The sequence below is a fragment of the Lagopus muta genome, chromosome 1 (genome assembly GCF_023343835.1).
Source record: "Lagopus muta isolate bLagMut1 chromosome 1, bLagMut1 primary, whole genome shotgun sequence".
NCBI lineage: Eukaryota > Metazoa > Chordata > Aves > Galliformes > Phasianidae > Lagopus > Lagopus muta.
Genome location: NC_064433.1, coordinates 77,104,551 through 77,128,176, shown reverse-complemented (window position 1 = coordinate 77,128,176; position 23,626 = coordinate 77,104,551). Strand labels below are relative to the sequence as shown.

Below are 23,626 nucleotides of genomic sequence, written 5' to 3'. Positions count from 1 at the left end.
CAGGCGTCGAGGCTCGGCCACCTGAGATGGGAGGGCGGGCGGACCGGGGTGGGCCGTGGACCTGCGGTGCCCGCGAGAGCAGGGCGGTGCCGCCGGTCTCCGTGTGCACGGTCCCGAGGGCCCGTCCCGCGGCGGGCGGGGCGGCGGCGGAGCCCCGCGGAGGGCGGCCGCGGGTATTATGGGATGGCAGGCTGGCCGGTGGCTCCCGGCGACTATTATGGGATGCTTGCCCGCGCAGGGGGAGGGGATAACTATTATGGGATGTGTGCCCGGGGTGTGACTATTATGGGATGTTGAGGGGATCGGCGGCGTAAACCCCCGGGAGATGCCCGCGGCGGGAGGGGCGCGTGCGGGGGAGGGCCGCGCGGCGGGGGGCGCCCAGGTCCAGGGGGGCGCTCCGCCGGGAGATCCGGTGCGGGTATTAGGGGATGCCGAAGCGAGGGGTTAGAGGTGGGGACTATTATGGGATGTTCCCGGTGGGGGGGAGGGGAGGACCGGAGGCGGGGGGGAGGACGAGTATTATGGGATGCTGGGCCGGGCGGCGAGTGGGAAGTTCTGAGGGGAGACTGAGTATTATGGGATGTCTCGGCTGGGGGGGGATGTTGCCGGGGATACGGGGGCGGGGTCTGTTGCCAGGTTCACGAGGCATATTATGGGATGGAGGCGGGAGCGGGGCGGAGCTTTTTTTTTTTTTTTTTTTTGCTTTTTTTTTTTTTTTTTTTTTTTTTTTTTTTCCCCCTTTAAGAGGCGGTGCCGGGTCCGGAGCCATTTTCCCTTCAGCAGCGGCGGTGGGGGAGCGGAGCTGCCGTCTGGAGCCGGGTGAGGATCCGGGAGGAAATGAGGGTGGGCGGGCGCGGCCTCACTGCCGTCTGTCGCGGTCCGCCCGCCGCCCCACGGGTTCTCGCCGGCGCCCCTTCACCCTCCCGCTCTTCGGTCGCGGCTCGCCTCGGGACCGCGCCGTCCCCTGCGCGGCGGCTGCGGGACGCTCCCCGCCCCGCCTCCCGGCGCGGCCCTGGCGAGCGGCCGCCCCGCCGGGCCCGGTCCTACCGCCCGGCCGTGGGGAGAGCCGACCCCGTGCCGCCCGCCGGCCGGACTTTCCCGGCCCCGCCCCGCGCCCCCGCCCGCCGGGCACCGTGCCCCCGCCGAGCCGTCGCCCGTCCTGCGGCCCCGCTCCGGGCGAGGTGGCGGCCGTGGTGTCTTTTGTGTGGGTCCTGGGGGCAACGCGGCAGGCGGCCCGCCGAGTTCTTGCGGGAGGGCTCTGCCGCCGTGAGGGAACGCTGGACGCCGCCCTGACGGAGCGCCGGGCGGCTCAAGGTCCCCGTGGGAAGGCCGGCTCCCCTCCCCGCCTTCTCCAAGGCCAAGGTAGAAATAACCTAGGGCGCTCATTCCGGTCTGGCACCGGCTGCGGGAGCCAGGAGGATCTTCCTATAGGACAGCTGTTTTGGCTCCCTGCGAGGAATGAGTTGCTGACTCAGTTTAACGTCTGCTGTCTTAAAGCCTGCTTCATTACAACTCTGATGCGATACCTGCTGCTGGAGTGCGTGTTGTCCATCGGCTCCCAGTGCGATGAAATCACTATCTAAGCTTTTTTTCGAGAATCCTCTTGGTTGCACTACTGCTTGGGAAACCGGGTTTTGTGTCTGCTGTAACTTTCTCTTGATTCTTTTCAATGAAGTACTGGCTTTGCTGGCAGGAAGGCAGCACTTCTGTGAGCCCGGGCCTCCCCTGGTTCAGAGGATATGGCATCAGGCATCGGATCTCCGTCGCCGTGCTCAGGGGGCAGTGATGATGATGAGATGGAGATTCTGCTGAACAGTGCTATCCCCCAGCATCCAGGTATTGAGGGCCTGCAGGGCATGTGTGTGAGGTAGGGTGATGCTGTCCTTGAATTGGATATGTGAAATAAATGCTCCATGAAGGAATGTCCCTTTGACTAGGAGTTGGCATACGTTTTTGATTTTTACTACTGGAATCCTAGTTCCAGTAGTGGAGCAGACTTTGTTCCAGGATGTCGCAGGTTGTCAGGGTCTCATGCTTTGGGGGAGTGAGCAGTCAGTGGTATGTCCAATTTTCACCAAAATGTCCGTGAGTTTCACATTCACTGAATGGGGGGGCTGAGGGGGAGCTGTGTATGTGAAAGGATGTCTGGCTGCTTCATCTGGGATCTCAGGCTTGCTGCTGTCCAGAGCATACTGCCCTGGGCTCTTGCATGACCCACTTTTTCTTTGCCACACCCAATTATTGAGGCTTCTGGTGGCTCATTTTTTGTACTACCTACTCACCTTTGCTTTTCAGGTAGTCTTTGTACCTTGCCTTGTCCATTTTGCATGCATCCTCATCTACATGAGACTGGGGTTAGAGCTCTGGGTACTCTTCTGTTTTGAATGTTATTGATGTGTGTACAAAGCAAGCCATCAACATCTGGCTTCTCTGCTTCCTTGCAAAAAGGGATCGAATGTATCCTGATGTGCTGGGCTGTAAGGCAAATTTGAGTTTTCCCACCAAGCCATACCTGTTGTAGTATCAAATGAGAAAACGTTGCAGGTGGAGAGGCAAAATGTTGAAGGCTTGGGTTTTTTGTTTGCTTGGCTTTTTTCTAGAGTTTTGACTCCAGCTGCATTTGGTACCTCTTAGGTGGAGGGGAGATGGTCTTGAAGCCTTGTGAGGAAAATCTTGTTGGGAAAAATAACTGTTAAAATCGCTGCAGACTTGAGAGCTTTAGGGAAAAGCAATGGAAAGGGTGGGATACTTAGGCTCTGTGAAAAAACTAGCTGGAGAAGATGTGGAATCCTCATAGGAGCTGGTGTTGTAGGACTGTGTGAGCAAAGACTTGCTAATTAGTTGGCACAGTGGCAGGACTGCAAGACCCCAAGTTCCAAGAGCTCTACTTCTTCTGCTTCATCTGCCTGCTGCAGCTCCCTGACCTGTGGCTTCCTCCATCCTGCCCAGCTCCTGTGGTCAGGAGGCCATTTTCCCTTGGAGGGAGAAGGAGTGACTCTGGCTGTGTGCAATGGGCGGGGCAGCAGGAGAGAGCGAATGGCTGGGCTGCTCTCAGAGCTTGCCACAAAGGAAAGGGTTGCCTGGCTCTCCCCGGGGTCGGGAGAGGTAGGGGCACAGATGGAAGTGATGGTGGTAGGGAGTTGACTGCTTGTCCCTGCACTGGGAGCTTGCTTGCTAGCTGATGACAAAGAGGGAAGGGGTGGAGAGAAAGCTATGTCAAGTCTGGATTAGAATTGAGTTGCTAAGTAGCAGTCTACCTATGGAGGACAAGTAGTGACTTGCTGGACTGTGTTTTGAATGTATTTTAATACCTGTAAGCAGTAGGATGTTCTATTCAGATGAAAAAAGTTAAATACTTTTTTATTCTAGAGGTCTGAAACGTTATCTTCAGGTTCTCAAACGTACTTTCTAAATGTAATCGCTGTTTTAATTCCTTTAGATATGGTAATCTACTCTGTGCCCTTGTTTTTCAGTTAGGGCACACTTCTGGTGCCTAAGAGCTGCTTTGCTTGGAGAAGGAATATTGTGGAAGTGGGCCTTGTTGGAGGGAGGAAGGGGTGTGTGGTAGTATTTGCCGTATGATTGACTAGTAAATGTTGTGAACAGTAACAAGGTACGAACAATAATAGGGTAAGCAAGTACTTCTGTGTTTGTAAGTATGTAGCAAGAAGCAGACAGATTCAGTGATGTCTGTGAAAAGTGGGCTGGGCTGGGCTGTAGTGTGCAAATGGACTTTGAGTGGGATGTCACCTCTTCCCCTCCAGAACATGAAGAGGAGCCAGAAGAAGAGCTTCTGTCGGAGGCTGAGACACTCAAAATCAAAAAGAAGAAGAAACCCAAGAAGCTAAAGGAACCCAAAGTGCCCAAACTCAGCAAGCGTCAGAAGAAGGAGGTAAGGGAAAGGATGTCTCAAATCATGCTCTAAAATATTGCTGTGGGGAGAGGAGGCTTGCTTTGTTGTTGACTTTTGACAGCAAACATCTGTATGAATCCTTTAGAGCTTGGGTAGTATGGTATTTAGTGCTTATCCAGGGTATTTTCTCACAGCTGCCTGATCTTCTCTCTCCCTCCTTCCCCAGCTTGGGGACAGTTCTGGTGAGGGCAATGAGTTTGTGGAGGAAGAGGAGGAGGTTCTGCGCTCTGATAGTGAAGGCAGTGACTACACTCCTGGAAAGAAGAAAAAGAAGAAATTAGGACCGAAGAAGGAAAAGAAAAGCAAAGCAAAGCGCAAGGAGGAAGAAGAGGAGGAGGAAGAAGATGATGACTCCAAGGTGAGAAGCGACCCATCTGGCTTACTCCTTATTTCTCAGTTCCATGTGGACTTGGGGGATTAGTCTCTGACAGCATATGGAGTGGGGAACAGTTTAGTCTCCTTTTTTCTCTGAACAGCCTGACCTGACCGTTTCCCTCACTGCATGCCTTTCCCTTTCCTACCTTAAATACTGAATCCAAAGGATTTTCCTACCTCTGATGTTCTAGTGAGGCTGTGTCCTATGGCAGTGACAAGTGGAGAGCGGCTGGTGGCAATCCCCCAGTCTTGACCCAGTGGGTCATCTGTAGATGGAAGATGTGTGTATGATATAGGTGTGTGGAAGTACTATTTTCTGGAATGTGTGCTTTTGCTCAAAGAGGCCACAATTGTTTTTTGACAGGAGCCAAAGTCATCTGCTCAGCTCCTGGAGGACTGGGGCATGGAGGATATTGATCATATCTTCACAGAGGAGGATTACCGCACTCTCACCAACTACAAAGCTTTCAGCCAGTTTGTTAGGTGAATTGCAAGTCTTTAGCATTTGGAAGGACTTTTGAAGAAGGAATAAAAAAAAGGGAGGGGGACAAGAACTAGGTCTTGGGTTGGTTTTTTTTGTTGTGTTTTTTTGTTGTTGTTGTTTTGGATCCTCGAGACGTGTCAGGGACACTAGCTCCCCACCTAGAACAAACACCTGAAGCAACACTGAAATATTTGATTCACATATCTTGTTTTTAGCAGTCAAGATGATGCAAGTCCTTGCTCTTGGTCTGCTTTCTTCCCTAATATGCTTAGTTCCATTTTGCTTTCAAAATCATGGAGCATTTGTGTCCGTGCTGTGTGAAGAGTGGAAGTAGAGCTTCATTGCTGTTGAGATTGGAGACTAGAAAGGAATATATTTTAAGAGAGAAGGACTGATGAGGGTGAGGAAAGAGAAATGACCAAGAAACTGCTTTGGTAACTCTTCTTTTCCTTAACTGTATACAGACCACTTATTGCAGCCAAGAACCCTAAAATAGCTGTGTCGAAGATGATGATGGTACTGGGAGCCAAGTGGAGGGAGTTTAGCACAAATAACCCCTTCAAGGGAAGTTCAGGTGCATCTGTGGCTGCTGCTGCAGCTGCAGCTGTTGCAGTAGTGGAGAGTATGGTGACAAACGTGGATGCTGTGCTGCCGCAGCCCCCTGTAGATGTGCCACTCAGGAAAGCCAAGACGAAGGAAGGCAAAGGTGAGATTAAAAAACCTGTCAGGGTGTTGATGAGTGGTGTTGAGACAGTAGTACTTCTGACTCACAGGCTTCTCTGTTCCCAGGCCCCAATGCCCGACGAAAGCCAAAGGGCAGTCCTCGTATTCCTGATATCAAGAAACCTAAAACAAAGAAAGTGGCACCTTTGAAAATCAAACTGGGAGGATTTGGTTCCAAGCGCAAAAGGTCATCAGTAAGTGACCCTCTTTTCTTGACGTTCTGATGGCATGCTAGAAATGCTGGGATCGGTGCGTGATTGCTGTCCATGGCATACATGCCTGGACAGCATAGCTTCCTTCTTACCTACCTCAGAGTGAAGATGATGACCTGGATGTGGAGTCAGACTTTGATGATGCCAGCATCAACAGCTACTCTGTTTCAGATGGATCTACAAGTCGCAGTAGCCGCAGTCGTAAAAAACTCAAAGCTGGAAAAAAGAAAAAGAAAGGTATTGCTCCATTGTCAGCTGGAGACAGAACTGCAGTTAATTGTGTAGAGAGATGAGAGGAATGTCTGTAGCATTTGGATGCTTAACAGCATACTTGAGGGAGGTAAATTAATGGAGAAAGAACCTGATATTATTCCTGAGAAGGAGAAGCTGCTCAGGAAATCTTTCATCATCTTGGTAGAGGAACAGATACAATACTGAGTTTTCCTAGCCTAAACTACACCTTTAATTTCATGAGTGGACCTCCTTGCTCCATTTACTACATGAATGCACTTAGAGTTTTGAATTCTGGATCTCTGTAATTACAGAGGCTGTTGCTGTTGGGGGAATACGCTTCCTTGCTGTAGAAAGCCTTTATCTGTGCCTTGCACTGCTCTAACTCTTCTTCACCCTCTGCAGGTGAGGAGGACTCCACAGTGGCTGTGGATGGCTATGAGACTGATCACCAGGACTACTGTGAGGTGTGCCAGCAGGGAGGAGAAATCATACTGTGTGACACCTGTCCTCGTGCCTACCATATGGTTTGCCTGGACCCAGACATGGAGAAAGCCCCAGAGGGCAAATGGAGCTGCCCACACTGCGTGAGTATTGGATTATCCCAAACTGTGCAAGTGATTATGAAGAGGGGAGGTCAAGTGACTTAATGCTGTTCTGTACAAAATAAAGTCATGAATGTGTCAGCGTGACTTTTCTGATCTCTTGCTCCTGTAGGAAAAAGAGGGCATTCAGTGGGAAGCAAAGGAGGATAACTCTGAAGGTGAAGAGATCCTGGAAGATGTTGTGGGGGATGCTGAAGAGGAAGACGACCACCATATGGAGTTCTGTAGAGTCTGCAAGGATGGAGGAGAGCTGCTGTGCTGTGATGCATGTCCTTCATCCTATCACATTCACTGTCTGAATCCCCCATTGCCAGAGATTCCCAATGGGGAGTGGCTGTGTCCACGCTGCACTGTGAGTTTCTGCTACTACTGTTCTTCTGTTGTTTAAAGAAAGGATGGATCTAATTCTATTAAATCATCACATTTTCCTATAAGTGTTAAGTCCTTAGAGAAGACTATTGTTCTGGGCTTTGTTTGTTTGTTTGTTTTTTGTTTTTGTTATAATTTACTGAGACCTGGTTGTCTGTGGTTGGATTGAACCTTGCAGCTTGGTTGCTTTTTCTTTCCCCTGGAGGGCAGGGAGGATGGGCTTACGACCATGCTGAAGCTCAATTTCCTTGGATTATATTTTGTATGGAGAAGCAATTATATGAATGCAAGAAAACTGAGCACTTAAAATATTCTAAACCAATGAGCTAAATGGCTTTTGTGCTGCAGTCTCTGTAATGCCAAGCCCTCTCTTAGTTGATAGTTGAGGGAAATTTCACACTTACATGATGTCATTAAAATGAAGTATTGTAAATTGTTATGTGCATTCATTAGATGATAAGGACTTCTCAGATAATGAACAAAATGCAGTCTGCTTCAGAGTATGTCCCTGTGCTGGACTGGTAGTTTTACAGGAACACATTTTCTGTGTGAACTTTCACTGGAATTCGGTAGACTGAATTTTTGGGACCCTGGAGAGATGACTGAATTTAAGAGACTGAATTCAGCTTGCTGTTTTGCTAGTCCTGGAAAAAAGGCAAACTGGAAGAAGCTCTAAAGTTCTAGAAATAAGAGAGTGAACATTTCTAAGCCCAAAGAGAAAATCCTACCTGTGTAGTAAAGCTGCTAACTAAAGAAGAAAACTGTAACTCTTTGTTACAGTCTCTGCTCCTCAGCACTTGATGTTAGAATACTTGCAGTCTGATGTGACAAGCTCTCTACCTTTTCAGTGCCCAGCTCTGAAAGGAAAGGTTCAGAAGATCTTGATCTGGAAATGGGGTCAGCCCCCAGTTGGCCCTGCACCTCCACGTCCACCTGATGCAGATCCTAATGCTCCTCCCCCTAAGCCTCTGGAGGGTCGACCTGAAAGGCAGTTCTTTGTCAAATGGCAGGGCATGTCCTACTGGCACTGCTCTTGGGTGTCAGAATTGCAGGTGAGTTTAAGAATCTTAACCCTATCATGAGTGGTTAGATATTTCTGGGGAGAGATTATTACAGTCTAACTTCTGTCCCAATTCCAGCTGGAGCTGCACTGTCAGGTAATGTTTCGAAACTACCAACGCAAGAATGATATGGATGAGCCACCTTCAGGGGACTTTGGAGGAGAAGAGGAGAAAAGTCGTAAGAGAAAAAACAAGGACCCCAAATATGCTGAAATGGAGGAGCGCTTCTATCGATATGGGATCAAACCAGAGTGGATGATGATCCATAGAATCCTTAATCATAGGTAGGGGAAGAAGCAAAGGTGGTTTTGCTGTGTCTTTTTTTTTTATCAAAATACCTGTCCCAGTGGAAGAGCAAGACGATTTTTTAACGATAGCTATAGACAGGACTGAGAGGGGTGATGAACTGAAGCATGTCGTAACTGAGAGGAAAAAGTGAGAGTTCTGTTTATGAAAAATATTGTTTCTGTAGCTTCTTCAAAGTTTCCTTTTCTCCTTTCCTATTTGAATGGGGCGAGAAATGCTGTCTTTTCACTGTCCTTAACACTTATTGTTTTGTCCCCCTCAGTGTGGATAAGAAGGGGAACGTCCACTATTTGATTAAATGGAGAGATCTACCCTATGACCAGGCATCATGGGAAAGTGAGGATGTGGATATCCAAGATTATGACCTTTACAAGCAAGCCTACTGGAATCACAGGTAGGAGAAATATCAAGGTAAAGTTCTTTTCCCTTGAGGAAAGTATTTGAGTGTGTCAGGACCCGTCTGGATGCATGGAGATAGAAAGGAAGTGTCTTGTTGATTCCTTATTCCTTTGGTTGGAGGGCTTTTCCCTCTGTTCTCTTGAGCATATTTGAATTGCTTGTTTACCCACTGCTCTTTGCAATAGTTTTCCCTTGGTCTGTTACAAAAATTGTTGCATTTTTGTATTCATGGGGCTGTCTCCTCATAGGGAGCTGATGAGGGGTGAAGAAGGAAGGCCTGGTAAGAAGCTAAAGAAAGTGAAGATGCGGAAACTGGAAAGGCCCCCTGAAACTCCCACAGTAGATGTAAGTTGCTGTTTACTGCTTAGGCACTACCTGATACTACTGATTATTTTGAGTGGGGCTGGGACTTGTGGGCTGTATAGAGAACTTGAAGGGTGAGGAGCACATGGCTTACAGTTTCTTCCTGGCCTGAAAAGTGGATAGGTTATAGAACCTTCAGATTCAGACCCATCTTTTGTACATTGGGAAGAGGCTGGCTTGGCTGGCTCTTGATAGAAGATTTTGGACACCTTTTGGCCTGTTAGGGATTTGGCACTAGAATTAATCTGATTTCTGTGGAATGTCAGTCTACAGTAGGGAATATGAGTGACTGGAGAAGGAGTCTTGATAGTTCCATAGGTAAGGTAAATGATCTTAACTCTTCCTTCTTTCCAATGTAGCCGACGGTGAAGTATGACCGGCAGCCAGAGTACCTTGATGTAACAGGGGGAACCTTGCATCCTTACCAACTGGAAGGACTGAACTGGCTGCGATTCTCTTGGGCCCAGGGCACAGATACAATCTTAGCTGATGAAATGGGTCTGGGAAAGACTGTGCAGACAGCTGTGTTCCTGTATTCCCTATACAAAGAGGTGAGAGGCAAAATGTTGCTAGAACGCTATCTGGAGAGATTAACGCATCTGCTCACTTAAGCAGCATCTAATGCTCTTACTGATTCTGCTCGTAGGGCCACTCAAAGGGGCCCTTCTTGGTGAGTGCCCCCCTCTCCACAATCATCAACTGGGAACGAGAATTTGAGATGTGGGCACCAGATATGTATGTAGTGACCTACGTTGGGGACAAAGACAGTCGAGCAATCATCCGTGAGAATGAGTTCACTTTTGAGGATAATGCCATACGTGGAGGCAAAAAAGCATCCAGAATGAAGGTAATGCAAGCCTGAACTGGAAGAGGAGGTACACTAGAATGGCTTTCAGCAACTGAGATTCGAGTGCTCTGGAGTCTGTGGGAGCTGATAATACTTTTGTTTCCAAGGGGAAATAACTGCAAGTTGATGACTAAGTGGATATTTTGTTAGGCTCTTACTGTAGATTGCTTTTAAGCATTTCTGGCAGTCTGAATTTTTACAGTGCTCCAGAAAAAGGGAATCAACTAAGGCAATACTGACCATCGGCAAGTTCTTTTGTTTTTTTGCTTAATCTGTCAAGCTGTGCATCGTACTTCCTACAGAATTGCCAGCCTGCATAAGTATGACCTGATACAGACCTGATGGAGGTATTTTGTAATAGAACCTCACTCTTCCTAGTTTAAAAAAAAAAAAGAAAAAGAAAAACCACTAAAATTTTCTCAGTAGGGTTAAATACAACTGCTCGTTTTCCCTTACTTTAACTTCAGGATCTACTGACAGTAACTTGGATAAACTGTTTATCCTCTAATTCTCATTTTGATGAGGCACTATTCCTGGTCTCTTTCCATAACATGCCTCTATTTGCTGCTTAATTCTGTTATGAGAACTGGCAGCTATGCTGTAGTAGCAGGAGGTTGAGGAGGCTTACATGTGTAAAACAAGTAATAAGAGATTGAAAAACTAGAATGTGTTGGGTAGTATTTTGGATATTGTGACAGAAAACTACAGGTATGAAGAACTGTTTTGTTGTGCTGTTTGACTATGTCTTGTAGGGACAACTTGTTGGAGAGACTCTGTATCTCCTCTGTCCTGTGACATTCCCTTATGTCATTACTGTGTTTTCTTCTTCCTTTGCAGAAGGAGGCAGCTGTGAAGTTCCATGTCCTTCTCACGTCTTATGAGTTGATCACAATTGATATGGCCATATTGGGATCTATTGACTGGGCATGTCTCATTGTAGATGAAGCTCATCGACTGAAGAACAATCAGTCTAAGGTACAGGAAAGAATAGGTAATAAGGTCTGTAAGCATTACATATGTTGCAGAAGGTGTTCAGAAGATTAGATAGCTGATCCTGAACAAGTAAGTTTGTCTGCCAGCTCTTACTTGTGTGTTCATTAGCAAATTTAATGCACTGGGAGGGGGGGGGGGGGGAGGTTGATGAGGAACAACCCTCATTATTTTAAACAGAAGAGAGAAACCTTTCATTTGGGTATTGATTATCATTGGTAACAGCTTCACTAGTATGTTTCACTAGTAAAATAACTTCCTCTCTAGGTGAATAGGCAATTGATGTATACTAGAAAACAGAAAAACCTGGGTGCTGCCATTCTCAGAAATGGGTTTCTCTGGAAGTAGAGCATACATCTGGATCATCTCTGTTCTGGAGGGGCTAATCATATTGAGTATAAAAAAGCTGCATGGGTTGCAGTTATTCTGCTTCCAGAGGAATTTTGCCTTCTGCATTCATCTAGCTCTAGCAGAGCTAATTAGATGTTATAGAAATGGGAGAGGTGGGCAGGAGTGTTCAACAATGCCTGGGTGAATGCTGAAAGCCATAGAGCTGCAATCATATGAGGCTGCACCTTTACCAGGCTTGTTTTAATTCAGTAGAATTGACTGTACTTTCTTAATCCAACCCCTCCCTAAGCTCTTGTGTTTTAAATCTGATTGATTGTCTGTCTTCAGCTAGGTTCTAAGGCTTAGTACTCTAAAAGCAACTGCTAATGGGAATCTGGTTTTGTAGTTTCTTGCAGGTTGTAAGACCAAGTTGCCTCTGTGTAGGGGATGAGAGGGGAGTGGGGAAGAGAAAACGTAGATTCAGCTCTTCAGATCTGAGTGTGGTACCTTGTGATATCTCTCTATCAGCTGTGCTTGCAGTCCAGTTTTGAGTTATTTCTATTGTTTTCACTAAGATTGGGTGCTGTTCTGTGCTTAGAATTGGAATTATTGGAAACAGTATTGAACACTTACTATTCATGTTTATATTCATGAGCTGAAAGAGGATATAAAAGCTCAGTGTTACACTATGACTAAGTAACGATTGGTTATCCACCAAGACTGTTAAATTTTCCTTTTTCTAAAGGAGTCTTGTATCCCTTAAGGGCAGCTTTAGGTATTTGTATGCAAGACAGCTCTTGACAGACAGTGTTGGTTACCTGCCAAATAGTGTGTTTTACAGTTACAGTGAGTAATTCCCATATTTTATTCCAAGATGAGAATGTTGTTGGCTGTAACTACATAAAGCAATCCTAATGGAAGGCACTAGAAGAAATCCTTCTGGTATGATTAGCAAAATAAGTGGTGGTATATTTCTTCTAATATTTGTCATCTGAGAGCTGCTCCAAAAGTAACACCTCCTATTTTATTATATTGGCTCACAACATCAAATGTGGATCTTGGTGATATGACAGTAGAGGTTCAATCTTCTACCAGTATTGAAAGATTTTGTTGCTGTGTGACAGATGGAGGCAGAGGAGCAGTCTGACAAAATGGCACCTGACATGAAAGTGCATGTGAAGCAGAGGTGTTGCTGAATTCCTCCACGTGGACAAAATGGCACCCGTTGACATCCATTGATGCTTGCTGAATGTTTATGCAGGCCAGACAGTGGATGTGAGCGCAGTGAGGCAGTGGGTAGCATGTTTCAGCAGTGGTGACAATGATGTTGAAGACAAGCCACAATTCTGGATAGCCGTATACAGCCAGTGTAATGCAGGCTTTTGTTCATCACTGGTGAAAATGCATAGCTAATAGTGGTGACTGAGATGAAAAAATAGCACTTTGTAGCTGAGAATTTGCTCTGTAAGATAATGTTGTGCTCTTTGTATCTGTTGTAGTTTCCATGGAAGTAAATAGGAGGCGTTACTTCTGGAGCAATCTACATACAAGCTATTCTCATTCAGTTTGACATTGTATCATGTTAAGTATAAAACAAGTCCATAAATTACTACTTCATTGTCACTTTGTGCTAGTGAACATGGTATACTTGTGCTTTTCAGTGCCGTACTGTAACTGCTCGCTAGCTCTGTCTAGAATGACTTCATTGTTGTGAAAGCTAGCACAAATTACTTTAAAGATATATTGGCAAACCCTTGACTCTTTCTCCTCTGCTTGTTCAGAATTCTGAAATGCTGCCAGGATTGATGTGAATAGGAAGAGTGACTTAGTTATTTCTAGAAGTCTTGAGGCAGAGAAGTAAAAACATAGAATGCTAATTTAGGAGGAAAAAGTATGCAGTATAGTGATCTGGAAATGATTGGTGGTTTGAAAGCTTGTAACTTAAAAAAGCAAAGGAAACCTTTTAGTACCTGATGACTTATAGGACTTGTCACAGTCATGTTTCAATTATGCAGAACAGTGATCCGAATAAGATCAGTCTAGTGATGCTGATTGGAGTGGCAACTACTAGGAGCACTTCTGCAAACAGCTGATGGGAATCTAAATCTAAACTGCAGCTTGCTGTTTTTGTTGTTTTTTTTATTTTTTTTAAGAGTATTTTTTTACTAGGACTGTGACTGACTTCTAAGCCTCGGTGTTTTTTTCCTTTTCATTCCTTACCTGCTCTCTACAGTTCTTTCGTGTGCTGAATGGTTATTCCCTCCAGCATAAGCTGCTGCTTACAGGCACTCCCCTGCAGAACAACCTGGAAGAACTGTTTCACCTGCTGAACTTCCTGACACCAGAGAGATTCCAGTAAGTCTTGCAGTGCAAATCCAGGCTAAACTTGCCTTTCTTGTCACTCCTATCTCCCTGGTGTTTTTTTTTTTTAGTGATGTTTTCTTTAGTGGCTTTTGCTTAGTGTCTGTTTCTCCACAGTAACTTGGAGGGCTTCTTAGAAGAGTTTGCAGATATTGCCAAGGAAGATCAGATCAAGAAGCTACATGACATGCTGGGCCCACATATGCTGAGACGCCTCAAAGCTGATGTTTTCAAGAACATGCCATCTAAGACTGAACTTATTGTCAGAGTGGAGTTGAGTCCTATGCAGAAGTGAGTGTGAGAATGGAGGGATCACCAGCTGTTGAATGACTACTGTTTTGTTCTGCTGTTCTAAAGAGGATGTTGAAATAGACTCATCCTTACTGTAGGGCTTTCTGCACAGTGGATAGAAGGAAGATGTTGTGTTGCTGCAGAGGGGAGGAGTAATCCTATGCTCTGATAGAGAGGGCTGAAATGGGTAGTAACTGCCACTGGCAGAGCAGTCTAGGTGGCTGGCAGGTAATGCCAGGAACCGTTCAGACATGAGCAAGTGTGTGTTAGTCATTCTCGTGAAAGATGTTTGAGTTGTGGTTTTCATTTATTTTGTTATTTTCAGGAAATACTATAAATATATTTTGACAAGGAACTTTGAGGCGCTGAATGCACGTGGTGGTGGTAACCAAGTTTCATTACTCAACGTTGTTATGGATCTGAAGAAGTGCTGTAACCACCCCTACCTCTTTCCTGTGGCTGCTATGGTATGTGCTGTTGCTTACTTATTCTTACATAAACGAATTCCCAGCTGGCTGCTACTGGGGAGCCGTTGAGCTCCCTGTGAAGTTTTGGAGGGATTCTCTTTTCTGTTCTTACGCTTGTCTGTTTTTCAGTTTTTCTTTGTGTTACTGTTGTGGACTGGAGGTCCTCTCCTTTTTCAGTATCTTTATATTTTTATATTGGGGTTACCTTGTGATCCTTGCAGAATGGAGGAGGCAGAGTAGGGACTGAATTAGAAAGAGGAGATCTAGGAAACAAACTGAGAGAAAATGCATGGGGTGACATTGTTTTGTATGAGCAGTGCTCATTGTGTCCAGTTGACTTGAATGAGTCAGCTTGTGATGAACACAAGAAAGAACTAATGTCAAGATACGTTTGTAGAGTCACAGAATGACCTGAGTTGAAAGGGACCACAATGATCATCTAGTTCCAACCCCCCTGCTGTGTGCAGGGTTGCCAACCACCAGGCCAGGCTGCCCAGAGCCACATCCAGCCAGGCCTTGAATGCCTCCAGGGATGGGGCATCCACAACATCCTTGGGCAACCTGTTCCAGTGCATCACCACCCTCTGAGTGAAAAAATTCCTCCTAATACCTAACCTAAACCTCTTCTGACTCAATTCTAACAGTTTTCTTTCTCACCCCTACTCTTTCTTTTCAGGAAGCTCCAAAAATGCCAAATGGCATGTATGATGGTAGTGCTCTTATTCGAGCATCTGGAAAGTTGTTGCTGCTCCAGAAGATGTTAAAGAATCTCAAGGAAGGAGGTCACAGAGTGCTCATATTCTCTCAGGTATATGGGAAGTTCTGTCTTTGAGGAAGGGAACTTGTTCGTCTGGTGTCTCCTTGTCCCTCACTTTTTTTCTGGTGATTTTTTGATATACAGATGACTAAAATGTTAGACCTTCTGGAAGACTTTCTGGAACATGAAGGGTACAAATATGAGCGGATTGATGGAGGAATCACAGGAAACATGCGTCAAGAGGCTATTGATCGATTTAATGGTAAGGATTCTCCTCCTTCAGACATGAAATGAAAATGATTGTCTTGTATGTGGTTAGTGGTCAATATGGGATTGAATGTAGCCTGTCTTCCATTGCTGTCCTGGAATCTTAAATTAGTAGTGATTCCTCTGAGGTTATGCGGGGTGAGTAAAAATCCTTCAGTGATGTACTCCTGCTTGATTAATTTTGTTATCTTCTTTTATCTAAGCTCCTGGTGCTCAGCAGTTCTGCTTTCTGCTTTCAACTCGAGCTGGGGGTCTTGGTATTAACTTGGCCACAGCAGATACTGTGATTATTTATGACTCAGACTGGAACCCACACAACGATATCCAGGTAAGTTTGAGTGAGTTTACCTGCTATGGGAGCCCTTGTGAGGAAGAGGGACGTGAATGTATCAGGAGTAGTGAAGGAATATGACTTCCTTCTAGAAACATGCAAAATTCATAGAATCACAGAATCATAGAATCACAAGGTTGGAAATGACCTATAAGGTCATCTAGTCCAACTGCCTTCTCGTTACACTGCTACCACAAGCACTAACCCATATCTCGCAGCTCCTCATCCAGATGCCTCTTGAACACTGCCAGGGACAGTGACTCCACGACCTCCCTGGGCAGCCATTCCAGTGCCTGACCACTCTGAGAGAGAAAAGTTCTTCCTCATGTCCAACCTAAACCTCCTCTGGTACAACTTGTAGCCATTTCTCTGGGTCCTGTTTGTTGCCTGGGAGAAGAGGCCAAATCCCTCCTCATCACAACCTCCCTTCAGGAAGTTGTAGAGTGCAGTGAGGTCTCCCCTGAGCCTCCTCTTCTCCAGACTGAACAATCCCAGCTCCCTCAGCCACCCCTCATAAGATTTGTGCTCCAGACCCCTCACCAGTTTCGTTGCCCTTCTCTGGACACGTTCCAGGGCCTCAACGTCTTTCCTGCAGTGAGGGGCCCAAAACTGAACACAGCACTCGAGGTGTGGCCTCACTAGTGTCGAGTAGAGCACCTCCCTGCTTCTGCTAGCCACACCATTTCTAATGCAGGCCAGGATGCTGTTGGCCCTCTTGGCCACCTGGGCACACTGTTGGCTCATGTTCAGCCGAGCATCAACCAACACCCCCGGTCTCTTTCCTCTTCACAATCATCCAGCCACTTGTCTCCAAGGCTATAACTGATCTGGCTATTAAAGGCAGATGTAAAGAAGGCGTTGAGTACCTCAGCCTTCTGCTTGTCCTTAGTGGCCACATTCCCTGCTGCATCAAGTACAGGATGAGAATTATCTTTGGTTCTTTTGCTGTTGATATATTTATAAAAGGATTTTTTATTGTCTTTTACTGCAATGGCCAATCAGAGTTCAAGTTGGGCTTTTGCCTTCCTAACTTCCTCCCTGCATACCTTAGCTACTCCCTTGTAATCTCCCTGAGATTATTAGAAAAATTAGAGCAATAAGGATGGGTAGAGGTGGGAAGTAAACAAGTGAAGTGTTCTTCCAAGGCACATCTTAACTAATGTTAAGAGCAAGTATGAAAGCAACTGGGGAACTTCTGTGGAGGTAGGTGGGGGTGTAGCAGGCTAATGCTTATATAGCTCCAGGCTGTTCTGAGCACATCTCTTTTCTAGGCCTTCAGCCGTGCGCATAGGATTGGACAGAACAAGAAAGTAATGATATACCGCTTTGTGACAAGAGCATCAGTGGAGGAGCGCATCACTCAGGTGGCCAAGAAGAAAATGATGCTAACTCATCTGGTAGTGAGACCAGGGTTGGGCTCCAAGACAGGCTCCATGTCCAAACAGGAACTTGATGACATTCTCAAATTTGGCACTGAAGAGCTCTTCAAGGATGAGGCTACTGAGGGGGGTGAGTGCTTGAAAGTGATAATGGAGATGGGGAGGACTGTATTTAGCAAGAAACTATAGTTACAGTGCTCTTCGTAGCTCTACAAAGAGGTCTGGGTGCCATATCCTTTCCTGGTCCCTTAAGATCCATGTGATTAAATGTCTGTGCTTGCTTCCTCAGGGGATAACAAAGAAGGTGAAGATAGCAGTGTTATCCACTATGATGACAAAGCAATTGAGCGTCTTTTGGATCGGAACCAGGATGAAACGGAAGACACAGAACTTCAGGGCATGAATGAGTATCTCAGCTCTTTCAAAGTGGCCCAGTATGTGGTTCGTGAAGAGGAGATGGGGGTGAGTATGAGGTGTAGATCAGCTAGAGTCTTCTGCTGACAGATGTTCAGTTAAGCGCTGTTGCTTTTAAGGGCAAGTAGGCATCTGCTCAAACACTGGGGTTTGGAACATGCGGTTCCTAATTTATTTTTCACCTCTGTGTGGCAGGAGGAAGAAGAAGTGGAACGGGAGATTATTAAGCAGGAAGAGTCAGTGGATCCTGATTACTGGGAGAAACTGCTCCGCCACCATTATGAGCAGCAGCAGGAGGATCTGGCTAGGAATCTGGGCAAGGGCAAACGTATTCGCAAGCAAGTTAACTACAATGATGGCTCACAGGAGGATAGAGGTACAAACCTGGGGCAAACTGGGGGAAATGGGTGTAAGCATGTGTTACTGGAAGAATAACGGAGTAGTGTCTCAGGCTCACGTGCTGTTTTTCTTTCAGACTGGCAAGACGACCAGTCAGATAATCAGTCAGACTATTCAGTTGCTTCTGAAGAAGGGGATGAGGACTTTGATGAGAGATCTGAAGGTAAGCTCTGGTGAAGCCAGAATTCCTGGTTCACTTTCTGTGTGTGAAAATGTCTGGGACTTGATTTGGATGCTTGGTACATTTGTGGTGCCCTTCTGCAAGGGAAATATTCACACAACAATATACTGTGCATTGTCTGTCCTCCTCAGTTGCATCTCTCTCTTCAGCAGCTCGTCGGCCTAGCCGCAAAGGCCTGAGAAATGATAAGGATAAGCCCCTGCCTCCTTTACTTGCCCGAGTGGGAGGGAACATTGAAGTAAGTAGTACTAGGATAGACATTAGTCCAAAGTAGCATTCAAGCTACTTTGGTATGGCTCTTCCTATATCTTTCTTTCTCTTACTCTAGGTCTTGGGTTTCAATGCCCGCCAGAGAAAAGCCTTTCTCAATGCTATCATGCGCTATGGAATGCCACCTCAGGATGCATTCACCACTCAGTGGCTTGTTCGGGATCTCCGTGGCAAGTCAGAGAAAGAGTTCAAGTAAGTAGGTAATTAGGTAGGGCTAGAAAATGGATAACATCTAGCCCCTTTAAAACTACAGAATCATTGAGGTTGGAAAAGACTATTAAGATCGTCTTGTCCAACTGTTGGCCTGTCGTCACCGTGCCCATTAACTGTGTTCTGAGGTGCCACATCATCCTTTTCTTGAAAACCTCCAGGGCTGTTCACTTTCTCCTGAGCAGTGTTTTTTTTCTTTATTTATCTAACTGCTTGTCTCTTAATTGTGCCAGGGCCTATGTCTCACTGTTCATGCGCCATTTATGTGAACCTGGAGCTGATGGTGCAGAGACGTTTGCAGATGGGGTCCCACGGGAAGGTCTTTCTCGACAGCATGTCCTTACTCGAATTGGGGTCATGTCACTCATACGCAAAAAGGTGGGTGCATGGCCAAGCAATGTAACCTTCTCTTTCTGTACAGCTTCTCTAAGTCATTGGGGTGCTGAACTAGAGAGTACTCTCTCCTTCACGTGTTTCTTTGTGTGTGGAGTGATCTGTAACTTCTGGTTTGAGGATGAGGGTTTATATGACTCCTCTAGTTAACACATCTTTCTCTCCCTCTCGTGCAGGTGCAGGAGTTTGAGCATGTGAATGGCCGCTGGAGTATGCCAGAACTGGCAGAGATAGAGGAGAACAAGAAACTTTCTCAGCCAAGCTCACCCTCTCCCAAAACACCGACTCCTTCAACACCAGGGGATACTCAGCCAAATACACCTGCCCCTGCCCCTCCTCCTGGTGAGAGCTTCCCCCTTGCACAGTCCTGTGTCCTGACCTCATTCTGGCTCTTCCCCTCACCGAAGCTGTGGTGGTGGGGTCTGGGGGTGGACACAGATTAACTTACCCTCTCAAGTTAGGAGGGTTGCTGAAGATGTTTGCAAACCCTTAAAGGCAAGAGAGGACATCAGTGAGAATAAACATCCTGTGTTTGTGGTTGGTAGGAAATCTGTGGGTTCGTCTAGAGCAATATTGTTCCTGCTTGAATGGCATAATCTCTAGGAGCAGAGGAGTTATACGCTTGGTTACAGTGGGGGAAACACATCACTGATGGCTTCTTTCCTTCTTTTATCTGATGTGCCGCTCTCGGTTGGGGAATACACAGAAGAGGGAATAAAGGCAGAAGAAGGAGCCAGTAACAAGGAGCAAGGAGAATCTGCTGAACCAGAGAAAGAAATCAGTGCCTCTGCTAATGATGCAGAGGTCCCTATGGAGGTGGGTATTGGGATCCTACTTTGCCTCATGCAGTCTTTTACTTAGAGATGATTCTCCTCATGTTCTCACAATCAGTGTAACAGTTTTGTGCATCTTTGCTTTCCAAACTGATCTGACTGTCTTGTTTGCATACGCTGCTTTGTTTCACTGCTCGTTGATCTGTCCTCAGCAGTGTGCCCAGCCTGCGGAGGCTGCACCACAGGAAGCAAAATCCCCAGTGAACTCCACAGAAGCAGATGAGAAGAAAGAAGAACCAGAGGTGAAGGAAAGAACAGATGAGCCAATGGAAGTGGAAAGCAAAGGTATCTCTGGGGAGGTTGTTTAATACCTTGAACACAAACAAGTGGACAAAAAACCAAACATCAGTATCTTTCTAAAGCTGCATCATCTTTGCCTGAGTTCTTGAAGCAGACATAAATGTAGATAATTGGTGGGGACTGTTCCAAGACTTTGGGCAGGGAGTCAGGGAACACTTAGGTTTCACTGACTGAGGAACAAAACCTTGGACTCACCAGCTATATCTCATACTCCCTTTCTCTCTTGCAGCTGATGTGGAGAAAGTAGAAGACAGAACACCTACTGAGAATACCTCTGAACCTCCTATAATCACCTTGGATGAGAAAGGTGAGTTGTGATAATTCCATTTCTGATCCCGTTCCTGACTCCCTCTCCTGCAAGGACTTCTTGTGGGTCCACCTTGCTGTGCTATCTGCCATGTTCTTTCTAATGACTTCCTGCGTGTACAGATGAGAAAAAGGATGATGATAAGAGAGACGTGGTGATGCTGCAGAATGGAGAGATGCTGAAAGAGTCAGCAGATGAAAGGCACAAAAAGGCAGTAAAGCAACGGTTCATGTTCAACATAGCTGATGGTGGCTTCACAGGTCTGTGAAATCTTTTATATTTTAACTTATTTATATTCCCCCGTTCTCGTTCATGAGGTAACTTTCGTTATCTTTGTGTATCTTGCCTTTCCAGAATTACACTCCCTTTGGCAGAATGAAGAGCGGGCTGCAACTGTCACAAAGAAGACATATGAGATCTGGCATCGGCGTCATGACTACTGGCTGCTCGCTGGAATTATCAAGTATCCTTACCCTGAGAAACCAGTTCTCTCCCCTTGTGCTCTAAATCTTGTTGTGAAGGTGACCGTTTTGGGCCTGACTAGAACACTTTCAGTGAGAGTGCTTTTATCATTCAGTAGAGTGAAAGAAATGGTGGGAGGAGGGTTTTAGTGTTTGTGTAGTCAAGACCTAGCAGGAAATAGTTTTCATTCCTCTCTCTCGGCTCCTGTTCCTCCCCTCTCTGTATCCCCTTTCCCGACCCTTCTCGAGAACTGTCTGCCTGAACTGTGTATTCCCATGTTCTCACTGCCTTTGTTTGCCTGAGCTCATCCCATCTCAGTCATGGCTATGCCCGTTGGCAAGATATTCAGAATGATCCGCGTTACGCCATCCTCAATGAACCCTTCAAGGGGGAGATGAACAGGGGTAACTTCCTGGAAATAAAGAACAAATTCTTGGCAAGGAGATTCAAGGTAAGGTGCCTTCAGTGTGACAAGTGCCTTTCAGCAAAACGAGCATTTAAGAACAAGATGGTTGCCTTGCTAAGGTTGCTGTTTTGACACTTCCACTGAAAGTGAAGGCTTCTGCAGTTCTTTTCTTTTTTTCCCCCCTCACAACCTGAACGTTTCTCAAAGTTAGGCAGTAATTTCATAATAATATCCTTTCCTTTAGAATTGGTGTTGGGGTGCTTGACTGTTTTCTCTCCAAATGTTTCTTCAGCAACTGGCATGCAGGAGGCTTCAAGTGTCTGTTTCCATTACAGCTTTTACTTGGTTGCAAACCATTCCTTGTGTCTAGGGGGAACTCAAACATCGTGTAGTGGTGAATTGGTGAAACAGTAGCTTTTAAACCATCTGATTCTACTTGGGAGGGACTATGATTTAGCTCTGGAAGCTAAGACCAACCCAAGTTAGGCTATGTAATTCTGAGTCGTGGAACTAAACATTAAATTAATGCAGTTTTGCTGATTGGATCTGCTGTAATAGAATTCAGATTGATTTCTTCGGATATCTCTGACATGTTTAACAGTTTTTCTTTAAATTCTTCCTGTAAGTAGCATTGGATACTCCTCAGGTTAAAAAAAAAAAAAAGCTTCATCTCATGTGCTTCATGCAAAAAGACCAAACAACAAAGATTTACTTCAGAAGTCCTTTAAGAAGGCAGAGGAATAGGAATCTCTTCACAGTACTTATTTTAGACTGGTCATAAGTTGGTTTTCTTGTATACCGAGCCTGGCCTAATGAAACACTTTGTTTCTTGATATTTAGACCAAGCTAAACAGAAGCTGGTGAAAGGAGTTTCAGGGTCTTACCTTGTGACAGCCGACAACTTGATCAGGAAGAGACTGTGATGGGGAGTGCAGGGGGACGTGCAAGCAGGCTGCTTTTTCAGGCAGCTGCTGGAAGGCTTCTCTAATGACTGCTCCCTCTTTCAGCTCCTGGAGCAGGCACTGGTGATTGAGGAGCAGTTGCGGCGAGCTGCCTATCTGAATATGTCAGAAGACCCCTCTCATCCCTCAATGGCTCTGAACACACGTTTTGCAGAGGTGGAGTGCCTGGCTGAGAGTCACCAGCATCTATCCAAGGAGTCAATGGCTGGGAATAAGCCTGCCAATGCTGTGCTGCACAAAGGTGATGCTATGGGCTGAGCAAAAGTGGATGTGTTGAGCATCACTGTCCCCCACGGTCTTTTTTTTTCTCCTTCTCTCCCCTGAATACTCATCCCTTTCTCTTCTAGTTCTGAAGCAGCTAGAGGAACTTCTGAGTGACATGAAGGCAGATGTGACACGCTTGCCTGCCACTATTGCCCGTATCCCGCCGGTGGCAGTGCGCCTGCAGATGTCAGAACGCAACATCCTCAGCAGGCTCGCCAACCGCAGCAGTGAGCCCCCTCCACCGCCCCCTCCCCAACAAGTATGTGCCCTCCCTGCTTTGCAGGCGGGGGTGTCTCGGGGCTATGTGGGGAAATAGCCCCCGTACCATGGAGTCTAGCAGCTGTTCTCTTGCCCTACAGGTGGCGCAGCAGCAGTGAGTCTCCAGCCCAGTGCTGTCAATCTTTTGGCCAAGCCGAAGTGACCCTCCCCACCCCACCCCTTCACACTCTGCCCCTCTGCCTGACATTCCTGACTGGGTGCTGTTTCCCTCCGTGGAAGCTGCTGTGCAAGTCTCTGGGAGGAGGAGAACCTCCTTCCACTGCGGCCAGCCCGCTGGAGCGAGGAGTGTGCTTAGGAGAGAGGGGGATGGATGGATGATGGACTCTGTACATAGTGACTGAAGGCCACGGTGCCATGTCTGTTACATGGAGAACCTGGCTGCGTTGCTCGCTGCCTCCGCCTGGAATTCCAGATTTTCAGTTTTCTAATTTTATTTTGGGTTTGTTTACCGAGGTGACTGCACAGGCGAGATCAAGCAGAAGCCAGGACAGAGACAAAGCTACCTCCATCAAGATCCTTTTTAATACAGAAACTGACAGGACTTGTCCGCTAATTAAGCAGCTTGGAGAAAAAAAAAAAAAAAAACCAACAAAAAAAAAAAAGGACAAAAGCAGAGCAAAATCTTGGTAGAACTGAAAAAATAAAGTTTCCTTGTATTTTACTTCGTTGTTTCCCTTGAACCTTGCTGTAGTGCTGGGAGGAGGAGCTGGATTTTTCCCCTAGTGTTAAGCACCCAGAGCTCGTTATTACATTTACGGTGCAATAGTAATTCTTTTCCTGGGCCTTAAGCCCTGCGCTGCCGCCCGCCTTCTGCTTTTCCTACGTTTCCGCCTCGCAGGACGGGTCGTGGAGGACGCCCGTCCCGGCGGCCTGCAGCGGCCCCAG

The 23,626-nt window shown here is 46.4% G+C and overlaps 1 protein-coding gene and 1 non-coding gene across 8 annotated transcripts; both read left to right on the top strand.

The window, feature by feature from the left end:
* The first annotated feature begins 747 nt into the window (after nt 1-747).
* Nucleotides 748-23,394, top strand: CHD4 (chromodomain helicase DNA binding protein 4). 7 transcript variants are annotated; one of them, XM_048945878.1, is made up of 40 exons: nt 748-819; nt 1,694-1,836; nt 3,765-3,892; nt 4,080-4,271; nt 4,653-4,771; nt 5,237-5,478; nt 5,562-5,689; nt 5,809-5,944; nt 6,344-6,525; nt 6,656-6,895; nt 7,761-7,964; nt 8,052-8,257; nt 8,542-8,673; nt 8,927-9,023; nt 9,401-9,592; nt 9,688-9,888; nt 10,726-10,863; nt 13,442-13,563; nt 13,687-13,860; nt 14,186-14,327; nt 15,004-15,135; nt 15,229-15,346; nt 15,555-15,679; nt 16,954-17,191; nt 17,351-17,523; nt 17,671-17,851; nt 17,927-18,037; nt 18,208-18,293; nt 18,384-18,517; nt 18,769-18,913; nt 19,105-19,270; nt 19,635-19,744; nt 19,914-20,046; nt 20,291-20,368; nt 20,491-20,628; nt 20,723-20,831; nt 21,149-21,281; nt 22,244-22,439; nt 22,546-22,689; nt 22,822-23,394. In XM_048945878.1, the coding sequence occupies exons 2-40, from the start codon at nt 1,740-1,742 to the stop codon at nt 22,881-22,883; spliced, it is 5,784 nt and encodes a 1,927-aa protein (XP_048801835.1). In that variant the 5' UTR covers nt 748-819; nt 1,694-1,739; the 3' UTR covers nt 22,884-23,394. The 7 variants fall into 7 exon arrangements, with proteins under 7 accessions (XP_048801835.1, XP_048801879.1, XP_048801830.1 ...); XM_048945922.1 differs by having other exon boundaries at nt 22,546-22,721; XM_048945873.1 differs by having other exon boundaries at nt 18,205-18,293.
* Nucleotides 19,298-19,438, top strand: LOC125688529 (small Cajal body-specific RNA 11). The gene has a single exon (XR_007374787.1). It is a non-coding gene; the product is annotated as a small Cajal body-specific RNA 11 (non-coding RNA).
* Nucleotides 23,395-23,626: the final 232 nt, after the last annotated feature.

Excerpts from the sequence above, each read along its gene's own strand:
- CHD4 (XM_048945873.1), top strand. The coding sequence starts at position 1,740 with ATGGCATCAGGCATCGGATCTCCGTCGCCGTGCTCAGGGGGCAGTGAT. Across the intron at positions 18,038-18,204 it reads CTTTGATGAGAGATCTGAAG|CAGCTCGTCGGCCTAGCCGC; the intron begins GTAAGCTCTGGT and ends CTCTCTCTTCAG. Across the intron at positions 20,832-21,148 it reads CTGCTCGCTGGAATTATCAA|TCATGGCTATGCCCGTTGGC; the intron begins GTATCCTTACCC and ends ATCCCATCTCAG.